The following is an 11707-nucleotide window of genomic DNA, read 5'->3' on the forward strand; positions in this document are numbered from 1 at the left end:
TTGTTATCTCCAGAAACTTGGCAGGCCCGTGGGTAGACGTAGCCAGGACATTTATATATATGTAAATAAATCAGAAAAGAGGCCTCTGACTGACTCTTTGCTGGGAGTATTGGGGGAAGGGAAACAGAACACATACCTAGCTGAACCCTGATTAGATTCAACTAAACAATAAATAATGAGCAAGTAATAAATAAAACGGCTGTAGATGGCAGGTGGTTTTAACAGATGGCTTAACCTGCAGGTTTAGCCATCTGTCAAAACTACTTCCGGGCTTTGCTCTCCATCCCCACTTTGTCACAGGTTTAGCTGTTTTAGAAGTCCCTGAGATTGTGCACCCCATGTTGTCAGGATAAGTCAAGTGCTAACTTGCCGAAACAAGTGGGAGAAAGCAGGATTCATTCTGATAGGTCTCCGGCTTTACATGTACAGCTCTTCAGTGTTCCTGTTTCTTGCTTCCTTAAAGATGTGCTCAAAGATTGGAATGTGGTTAGTTACTTTTTTGTTAAGTACTGACTCCTTCCAAATACTTTACTACTAGTGCCAAATGTAGAAGGGTCTCTGGTAGCTGTGGTCCTGGAAAAAAGTGTCTTCTTTCCCACTTGACTCTACCAGTATTACCTGTCTTCATATACAGTAATATGCTGCTGTAATACTGCCATTGGGCAGTAACTATTGTAGCAGATTTGCTTTTTAAAAATGTGGAAGGTCTTTTCTGTTCTTTAGTTGCCTAGATGATGCAGTATGATTGGTGGCTCTGCTCCATTAGGAAAAAAATGCATCTCCAGAGGAAGCAGGTGATGGGCTTAAAGACCCTGCTGCAAGAGAGTGGTCTAAACTTATCTAATCAGCTTTCAATTCACACATCTCCCTTTGCACTTTGCTGTTGGCTGTTCTCCTGAGTTGCTGGCTCAAACAGTACAAACTAATAGCACTGCATATATAAAGCCCAGAACCTTAACAGTGAAAAACTGCACATATAGAACCCAGAACCTTAAAAACATTCAGTTTCTATCTGGCCACATGGTTGGCACTGCAGTGAACCAATGATTCTGTTCCTACCCCTACAGGTTGTGTGCAGAGAATTTCCAGGTGGTGGTGGCATTGAGCAAGGATACCCTAGTAGTTTTGAAGGCAACCTTCCTTCATTTGGCAAAAGTCTAGCTGGTGATATAGGAATGAAAGTCTCAGGAATAGGACAGCTGGCAGGGCTGCTGCAATTCTATTCTCCAGTGCCCCCCCCCACTTTGGTTCATCCTGCAGTCCTCACAGCATCACCATTACTGTTGCCTTCTGACGAGAAACTAGGCCACCTGTCATCCCAGTGTGCTCCAAATTGGCATTGTGCTGCCTCCCTCAACAATAGCTCACTTGCCGAAGCACTGCTCTGCTCCTTTCCTAAAACGTGGAAGAAATGCCGTTAAAACTTGCTCTGAATTTTACTGCCTCCTTTCCTTGGACCAGCTTCCTTGGTCAGGCAAAGGCAAGCCAGTTGGTTAGCACTTTTAGCATTGTACGTGAGGCCTCCCCCGCCCATTTGCAACCCCATCAAAGTGACCATCTGTAGTCCCCTAAGAGGAGTTGCAACCTCTGTTTGAGAACCTCTATCTTAGAAGACAAAATTATAGAAGAGGTCAATAAGCACGATAGAATACTTTCATATATTAAAGAAAAAATATTACCCCAAATAAATATGTTTGGGGAATGGCATGTTTAGAGATGTCATCTAAGAATTTAAGTAAAAACTTATTTCAGGAACTGAGAATGGATGGATATACATGTGGGAAGGGTTTATTTTACCAATTTGAATTGGGACTCCATAATGAAGGTTGGATTTTGTGATTGACAATAACAGCAAATCTAATTTGTTTAGCCACTAATAATTGATTTTCTGACACATTAATGGCATGGTACATTAATTTTAAATCACTTCACATGATAGGAGAGAAGGAGTATTCCTATGTGAATGTGTGTTTCAGGGACCCCTGATTATTTGCAAGGATAGTGTTGTTCAGTGTGATACCCCACGAGGATATCTTCATTTCAGTGTGCTTTGTATTTATTGTGTCAAAGACGTGAATTCCTCTGTCTTGGGATGAGAGCAGTTACTGGAGTGAATTGGCACATGCTAAGGAATGTCTTGGGGCAGGGGTAAATGTCAAGAAACCTGTCCAAAGTAAAAGCTTTTAAACTACCTCTTCATGCAGAAATGCAAAATCAAATTTAATTGCTCTCTTCCTGTCCTGTTCAGACAAGCAGACTCCTTTTGGTACATAGTAAAAAAGAGTCATAATGGTAAGAGCTGGGATTTGTTTAGCTCTAGTAATCAGGGGGAAAAAATAGAAATAAGTATGAAAGAACAAAAACGCAGCTGGGATGGGAGGTGGGGACTGAACTTTTAACATTCTGGCATAGACGTGTGTGATATCTGCCAAATCAGGTTTAAAGATGAAATATCACATTCTTTGGTAACTGGGAATTTCTGGGTTCCAAATGGTGACAGTGACCAAACCAAGTATTTTAATACCATAATAATTTCTACTGTAGATTGCCTCAGCTTTAGTTAAAATTAGAAATTTTCTTTTAATTTGATCGTTTGTGTCATCTTCTCTTTCCCTTTCCATTAATTAGACCGGGGTCCTCAAACTTTTTAAACAGGGGGCCAATTCATGATCCCTCAGACCGTTGGGGGCCAGATGGGCTGGATAGGCATGGCTAGGAGGTTATGTGACTGGGTGGGTGTGGCCAATTTAGCAGTCTGTTAAACAATACACACAAACTTTAATTTGTTATGCTCCTGGGGTGGAAAGCAGATTAGTGAAGGGATGTGGCTGCCTTGGGGTATGTGTGAGGGATTTCTGTTTGTACGTGTGTGTGCATATCTCTCTCCCTCTCCCCCCCCCCTCTCTCTCTCGTCCGGGGAGACCAAAAACAGGTCCGTTTTTGGCCTCAGTCTCCAGAAGGCAGGTGATAAATAGGATGATGTGGGCAGGACAGCCTCGTGGTCCCTCACGGGCCGGATTAATGGGTTCAATGCCCCATATCTGGCCTGTGGGCCATAGTTTGAGGACCCCTGAATTAGACAGATAAAAATTGCTGACAAAATTCCCTTCCACACACACATACAAACAGAAGTCCCTCACACATACCCCTAGGAAGGGGCTTGGCCATCACTTCAAGAATTTCCCCACTCTCATTCAAGCAAAAGAATCCATTACAGCTTAATTCATTTCAGTATTGTTGTTATAAGAAGCAATTCTGTGTGAGATACAGAGTGTTTTCTTTTAACTCTAATAATAGGAAGCAAATAAATCTTAAAATGGAGCATTAGACTACTTCAGTGTGCTCATTCTTTTTTACAGATACCTCCACCTATGTTGCCTTTGGTGATGGTTCTGTGAGAAATCAAGTGCACAGAAAATATAATCTGTGCAAATATTTGCTTAAAATTTCTGTTAGGAAGGAAGAATAGTATTTCTGAAAATAACACTATGGCTTCTGCTTAGGTACATTATTATAACAGGCAACTCAATGTATATATATATATGTGTGTGTGTGTGTGTGTGTGTGTGTGTTGATAAAAAATATACTGTACATAACATTCATTTTTTTCAGCAGTTTATTCCATACGCATCAAAATCTCATTTGCTAGGAAAGTGCTGGAAGTAATGTTCATGTTGCTGTTTTCCCTAGTGAAAGCTGGATCACTGCCAGAACTTAGCCTGCCAAGGGAAGCATAAGAATTACCATCATCTCTGCTCTGGAAGTATCTGTACTTCTGTTGCCCATTTGCCACCCCTCTGGCGTTATCTAATCCCACAGACTGATTATTATCTGCTGCCTTTATTCTCTCTCCCACTGGCTTCCCTCCCATTTTCCCTAGGTAAAAGGGGGGGGGGGAAGAGCAGGGTAAACAAGGTAAAACCAACAGGGTCTCCTTACCCTCCACAGGTGTTTGTAAGTGCATAAGAGAGTGATCATTTTGGGAAAAGTGGGCAAAGATGGGGTGCAACAGTATCTCTTAGCAAGCCCTAACAAATGTGCCGGGGGGGGGGGGCGCTGAACTTTTCATTGTGAAGGTGGGTAGAACTCCCTTGCCTGGATGTCTGAAAGAAAGATCCACTTTTAGTGCAGTCTTCACCATCCATGCTTTAACTATGACATTCATGCCCAGTGTGGGGCCAAGTGAATACATTGTTATACTCCCCATAGAACTCTCAACTAGGACTCCTCCTTGCTAGCCATATGTGAGTATGCCCTGATGGATGTGTGTGGAGCATCACTTGGCCTGTTTCCTTTCTTCTGCGAAGTTACCTCCCCTGCTCATCCTCAAGGAGATGGTCCCAGTTTCAGCCCCAGACAGTCTACTTTCATATCATGGTGGCCCTTTGCAGTAGATGAAGTTGAGCCAGGGTCCCTATGTGACTTATGATTGTGCAAGAATTTTGCACCAGCCTATCATTGCTGCCATGTTGCCGAAGGGATCTGAACCTAGGTCAGGTGAAAGGTTCTTTCTTTCTATGTTTGGAGACAGATGCAACTGTATTGTCTCTGCCGGCTGATTAGATCTGCCTTTCCCACTCTTCTAACACAGCCAAAGGGAGGATGCTGCAGCATACCAGAGGGAGGGAAGGCCCTTCAGTGATTAGAGGCTTCTAGCTGCAGAAGATAACACTGCCAATGCTCCTCAGGCTTTCAAAGAGAGACAGTACAGAGTCAATTTGGCACTGGTTTTCTATGGTACCAGAGGTGCTATTCAGCAGGTTTCGACAGGTTCTGGAGAACCGGTAGCAGAAATTTTAAGTAGTTCAGAGAACCAGCAAATACCACCTCTGGCTGGCCCCAGAATAGGGTGGGAATGGAGATTTTGCAATATCCTTCCCCTGGAGTGGGGTGGGAATGGAGATTTTTCAGTATCCTTCCCCTGCCATGCCCACAGAACCAGTAGTAAAAAAATTTGAATTCCACCACTGTATGGTACATTGTTTTAAGAAGTACCCTGGCATGCTTTTATATGGGATGGGAAAAATAAAATTCATAGCTACTTCTAATTAGGGAAGTGGTGCTACAAGTATGGCAGAATTTTTTTAAAAAATCATTACAACAAAATACCAAATTGGCTATCAACGATGGAAACATTACTCTATCCAAATGTACTAGATATGGATAAAATAAAAAGATACAAAGATCTATTAAATGACCAGGGGGAATTGAAAACAAGACAAGAACTAAAACAACAGGGCATAGATTTATTTATTTATTTATTTATTTTATTTATTTTATTTTTTCATATTTTTATACCGCCCTTCTCCGAAGACTCAGGGCGGTGTACAGCAAATAAAACAACAAAAATCCAAAACAAATTAAAATACTATAACAAGTTTAAAAATCTAATTCGACCGCTGTATACTTAAAATATTAACTAAAATTTTTCAAAAGCTAAAACCCTGTTAAAAACCCCGCTAAAACCCCCCATATTAAAATCAATCAGGCCAGCCCCGCTTGGTGAAAAAAGAAAGTCTTGAGCTCGCGTTTAAAGGTCCGGAGATCAGAGAGACATTGAGTGGTGGCCATATATGCAGATTCAAGCTAGATAAGAAAGATTTAGAACAATATAGATTCCAAAAAAACCCCACAAGAATTAGATAAGATTTTACAAGGCACTGAGGACAAATTGATTAAGAAAATATATAATTATTTATTGAGATATAGAATGGAGGAGGAGGTATTTAAAGAAACTATGATTATGTGGGCCAAAAATTTCGGCTATAATTGGAGAATTGGAGAAATGGGAGAAAATTTGGGATAAAAACTACAAATTGACGATGTCAGTAGCCTTAAGGAAAATATGTATAAAATGTTCTACAGATGGCATCTCCCACCAGCAAGACAGGCTAGAATATTCCCAAATACATCACCAGACTGCTGGAAATGCAGACAAAATGAGGGAACATACTACCACATGTGGACATGCCCAAAGGCAAAACAATACTGGAACAGGATAAGAAAATTATCTCAAAGAGATAGCTAAACAACAAATAGATATAAAACCAGAATTATTTTTATTAGGAATATTTTCAGGGAATTACAATAAAAAAACACAATATTTAATTCTACATATTACAACGGCAGCGATAATAATGTATGCACAGAATTGAAAAAATAACAATATACCAACAAAGGAAAATGTGATAAGGAAAGTTCTAGAATGTGCAGTGATGGACAGACTTACAAAAGAAATAAAGGAGAAACAGAGTATTATATGGTATGGAATGAATGAATGGTATAAATGGTTAGAAGATAGGTGTAAAGGTTAAGGAAAGACTGAATGAAGAAGTTATAGGAGTTAGAAATTAGTAACAAAGTTGTATAAATGGAAATGAACACATAATGAATTATTGTAATTTAGTATATGAATATATTATGATGTATAAAAAAATTAATGGAATTATATGTATAGATAAAGATAAATTGGAAGTGAGGGGGGGAAATGGATATAAAATGGATGTACACCAATGTTGAAATGTTGTAAAGAAGGAAATTGTCAAAAAAAGAAATTAAAAAAACCTTTTCAATAAAAATTATTAAAAAGAAGAAGTACCCTGGCTCATAATCTGGGACGAGTTGACAAGTTTATTTCCAGGTAAACTGACATCCATGGTTGAGTATTAAGGTATCTAGGCCTCTTGGGGGGGGGAGGAGATTATCTTAGTTACAAACTGAGTATCAATAAGAGTTTTCTGCCCTCCATTTTTATCCAAAGTGCCACTGATTTCAGACAAGGGTTAGAAATAGAGCAGGGTAGCTGGAATTCTGCTTTTAAGAATTTGAACTTGAGAAGTCCTGTGGGACAATTCATGCAAATGAGTATGATTCCAATTACCATATTCATCTCAATAACTGCAGTCTGCACAAGTGTGCCGGCTGTTACTTGGTATGAGGATGGGAGAGTTATAAAATTCAATTTTTTAGAGCAGTTACCTGAAAAACATATATGTTTGAAATTATCAATCATACTTTAAGTGGATGATTTTAAATCCAGAAAATTCCAGTTCATAACTTTACCTAAACTTGATTCATTTGCTTTTAGCATAGCCCAAACCTTCCTATTATGGCCTATTTTATATGCAGATCAGGCTGTTGTGGTATGTTCAGCAAACCATGGTTTTTACTCTTCTGACTTAGTATAACTCAGGGGTGTCAAACTTGTGACATCATGGCAGTGTCACGTGACGTATCGCTACTTTTTTTCCCTTCGTTAAACCAGGCATGGATGTAGCCAGCGCGTGATGCACCCAGGCTGCGGGCTGCAAGTTTTACTGCCCTGGTATAACTCATTGCTTCTGACAGCTCTTGAAATAAGGCTAGTTTTGCCAAACCAATTTAAACTAAACAAAATTATCTTTACATTGTGAGAGGAAAAACAGCTTATTGTTTAATGTTTTGCATCTTCTTGAAGATTTCAAAGGATATATATGATGAATGCAGGGGTGAAATGTAAAAATGTTTGCTACCGGTTCTGTGGTGTGGCTTGATGGTCATGTGACTGGGTGGGCATGGCCAACTTGACGTCACTCACTGTTAGAGCCAGGGGCTGTACATTTTGAAGCACATTCTGCCCCTTCTGAAGCCCCCAACACTTTGAATTTCCCTCCTCCACCCAAGTGAACAGCGGAGCCTTCTCTTGCCCCTCTCTCCATCCTGGAGAACCGCGCATTCCCCCCTCCCCATGGCCAATCCTCCATACAAACCAGTGGTGAAATCCAAAAATTCCTCCCTCTTTCTTTCTTTCTCTCTCTCTCTCTCTCTTCCTTCCTCTCCCCTACACCCCACCCTCACTTCCCAACCCCCATACCCAGGGAATAACTGTAAGGAAATTCAGCCATGTTTTTTTTGTCTCTGGAAAGATACAGAAATAAACATTGCGTTGCAAAAGGAGTGATTCTCAGGCTGTTACAGCACAGCACCACGAGGTTGCCTCGAGGGAAGCAGACGGAGCTGAATCTCTCTCTCTCTCTCTCTCTCACTCTCACTGCCCGACTGCAGCAGGAAATGGCAGGCAGCCTTCTCTGTATTCTCATCTCTCTTTTTCTTTCATCTTTCTCTTTCTCCCTCTCATTTGCGTGTGTGTGTGTGTGCGCGCGCACACACGTGCGTGTTCCTTCTTGAACCATTTCCAAAAACAGGTGAGGGTTGGGTTTGTTTGGGTTTTTTTTTGCTGATATTGTTCTTTCTTCTTTGGGTGCTTTTTACCATGATTTAAATCAAGAGTTATTTCAGATTCCCAGATAAATGAAGCTTTTTCATCCCCCTGCTGTGATTTCCTGTTGGCTGTCTTCCCTCCCCCTCACTCCGCGCCTGTCCTGGGAAGAGAAGGGCGATGGCGGCAGATGGAGACTCACTCCATATTCCAGAGCGGAAGTGAAGCGCCTCTCTACTTGCCTCTTTTTTCAGCCCTTGTTGGGAGACACATGACTTTTATCCATGCCTAGACACTAGCTGGGCTGCCCGGCTGCAGTAGCAGCAAGCAGCCACAGAAGTGGCGAGAGGAATACAGGGAGACGCACCTCAGTCAGTGTCTCAGGGTGGAGAAAGTCACCATATTCTTCTCACTGCCTCCATGGCTGGTTGCTGCTTTTGCACTTAAACTTAGCATGCTGCATAATGGGGGAGACGACGTCCCATCTTCCTTCTCCTGGAGCTCATTATGACGCAGAGCATTGGCTGCTAGCTCCCTTCCCTGCAGCCCTACCATGCTTGCCTGCCTTCCATGTGGCCTTCCTTGCCTGCCTTCACCAGCTGGCCACAGGGATGCTGGGAAGGCCGTGTGGAAGGCAGGGCTGCAGGCCATGGACTGGTTCAGGGGCATGGCCAACCAGCAATTACTACCGGTTCAGCGAACCAGCCCCAATCTCCGCTACCAATTCTCCCGAACCAGTTTGAACCGGTAGCATTTCTCCCCTGGATGAATGGAATTTTACAACATAGACTCACAACAGTCAAGTTTAAAATGCCGCCTCAAAATATATAAGTTTATATGTCATTACACTTTTTTCTTTTTTCACCAGGAAATATGAAAATGGATCCAAAGTCCGTCTGAAACTTATTGACCTTGAACTCTCCTCCAAATTCTTGGGAGCAACAAATGATACACTCTTATTGGAAGCTGATGCTGTGCTTTTGGGACTAATGGAAGGAAAAGAAAGTAAAAATAAATAGTAAATGTTCATTCTTTTTTTAAAAAAAATCTCGTTGCTAAATACTTATTTGTACAGAATATTCCATTTGAATTAAAATATTGAAATCATTCGATCACCATTATTTTGTGGCTAAAATAAAGTTAAATGTAAAGATAAACTTTTGTAGATTATTTATTATTGGCAATAAAATTTATTCTGTTCTTTCAGTTTTACATTCATACTAAAAATGAGAAATTTGGTAGATTTTTCAGATTTCATTATCTTATAATTTACATCAAATTTTGGCAGGCAAAATATACCAGATGACTATAGTCATCATTTATTGAAATCATGATTTTCTAACTCAAGTGAGATTAAATCTTAGAGATGAGCAAAATCATGCTGACTTTTTTTTTTGCTTAATCCTACTTCATAATCATTCCTTTTTTAGTTGCTCTTTTATTTTTTTCTCTCGGTTGGTTAGCAGATTGGACTATGGAAATCACAAATAAGCCTAATTAAGCCTCAGGTACAAACAGTAAGCCTCAATAAAATATGTTGAGTTGTAGTTTGAGCTCTAAAATATTGCATGTAGACCATATCCTCCCCACTTCAATCCCATTTTTTAGAGGTTCTTAAATTTGCTTATTGGACCTTTAAAACAAATTTGTCCAAGCGTCCCTCCACATTTATGACTAGTGATTTCATCGTGGTTAGGATTAGGCAGAAATGAATCACTTTTAAAAATTGAGCATGTAAATATCAAGCAAAACATTAGAAGCTGTTAACAGCTTTATGTTTTTTTAAAAATAGTAAAATTTGAAACTTTTTTTTAATGGAGGGATTTTTTAATGATTGCTTACTTTTATATAATTCCTCTAATCTTCTTCAAGGATGCTGGCATAATCCATTTATTTTGCTTGTTTAGCCTCTTTTATTCACTTCCAAGACAATATTTTATTTTGGTCAACATCATTCTGCATTTTCCATGCCTCTTTAACTATTCTGTTTGAAAACCGTTTTCACAACTCTCGCCCGCCCTCTCTCGCCCTCTCTCTCTCTCTCTCTCAGGAGTCTCCAACCTTGGCCACTTTCAACTCCTAGAATTCCTCAGCTAGCAAAGGTTTGCTGGATGCTGGGAGTTGAAGTCCACAAGTCTTAAAATGGCCAAGTTGGAGAACCCTGCTCTAGATCATGGTGTCAAACTTGCGACGTCACATTGTTGTCATGTGATGTATCATGACTTTTTTTCCCTTTGCTAAACTGGGGGTGGACTTGGCCAGCGCGTGTTGCATCCAGCCCGCAGGCCATGAGTTTGACACCCTTGTGATTGATCGATCAATCGATAGATTGATTAATTATTGATTCCTATGGTACTCTAATAATGATCTTGTTAATGTAGTTCAAACAGCTTTCACATCCTTTTCTTATATCCACTTTCTATTCATTCTGTTGGGAGATTATCTTCAGAATATATTTTCCTGACTTGTTTATCATCTTCCTTTATTTCACTCCAGTTTCTCTACCTTTCATTCCTTTCTTTCTTGTCCATTTCTTCCAAATCCAGTCTTGACACCACCAAAATAGATTGCTATCAATGTCTTTTCTAAAATGCAGTGCCCAGAACTGGACTTAATATTCGAGGTACTTTCTGATCTATACAGAACAGAGAGGAACAAGAATCATCTCAAACTTCATACTGTACTTTTGTTGATGCAGTTTAGGGCTGCATTTGCTTTTTTAGTTTAGTTCATAATCGAAGACACCTGGCTCCATTTCATATGTTCTGCTGGCTTATATTCTTCTCAGTCGCATACTTATGCATTTGAGTCTCCTACACAAAAACCCAAATTGTATTTCTTCCTCTTAGTATTCATATTTTTAGTTTTCTTAACTTGTCAATATCCTCCTGAACCTTGATATTGTCCTGTTTGCTTTCCCTATTATTTTTGTGTCAATCACAACAAAATCACACAATTGTCAATCACAACAAAATCACACAATTGCGACAACTGTATAATAGATGCCCACAACTTCTTAAATACATGTTTTAAAAGCGGCAGGCCAATGATCCAATTATTATCCCCACATCTTTATTTTTTATTCTCCCTTGAGAATATCTCTGTGTTGAAGAAAATATGGCCTAGACTAGAGTTGTGGAACATGCCACTCAACCCCCCCCCCCCCAAAAGACAAAAAAATCCAGTTGCCTCTTTAAAAAGTACCTTTGAGACACTCAGAAACATTGATATACACTTGTTGGGTATAGTTGCTCATCCAGTTCTGTATTTCTCTTCAGATGACATCTGCAAGTTCATTCAAACTCTTAGGAATTCTAAGCGTGGAAACCTATCAATATGATTCATGGAGATACTAGTGTACATAGTTAAATACAAATGTAAATAAATTAATATGTGTTTATTGTTTATTTTGAATATCTTTCTCCTCTGCCTTGTTTCCATGGCAAGAAAACCTAGCAGGGAAAAAAATAAGCCTGAGCAGCCCTCTCTACTTTTGAGTGGGAAGTTTGT

General features: G+C 40.0%; 1 protein-coding gene across 1 annotated transcript in view; it reads left to right on the plus strand.

Moving 5' to 3' along the window:
- Positions 1–9354, plus strand: part of TPD52 (tumor protein D52) — a 78446-nt gene extending 69092 nt beyond the window's left edge. Inside the window, exon 8 of the mRNA XM_058175819.1 lies at positions 9066–9354. Coding sequence (XP_058031802.1) covers positions 9066–9216 — 151 coding nt within the window. The 3' untranslated portion in view covers positions 9217–9354. The remainder of the gene's footprint in view (positions 1–9065) is intronic.
- The last annotated feature ends 2353 nt before the right edge of the window (positions 9355–11707 follow it).

The sequence above is a fragment of the Ahaetulla prasina genome, chromosome 3 (genome assembly GCF_028640845.1).
Source record: "Ahaetulla prasina isolate Xishuangbanna chromosome 3, ASM2864084v1, whole genome shotgun sequence".
Classification (NCBI taxonomy): domain Eukaryota; kingdom Metazoa; phylum Chordata; class Lepidosauria; order Squamata; family Colubridae; genus Ahaetulla; species Ahaetulla prasina.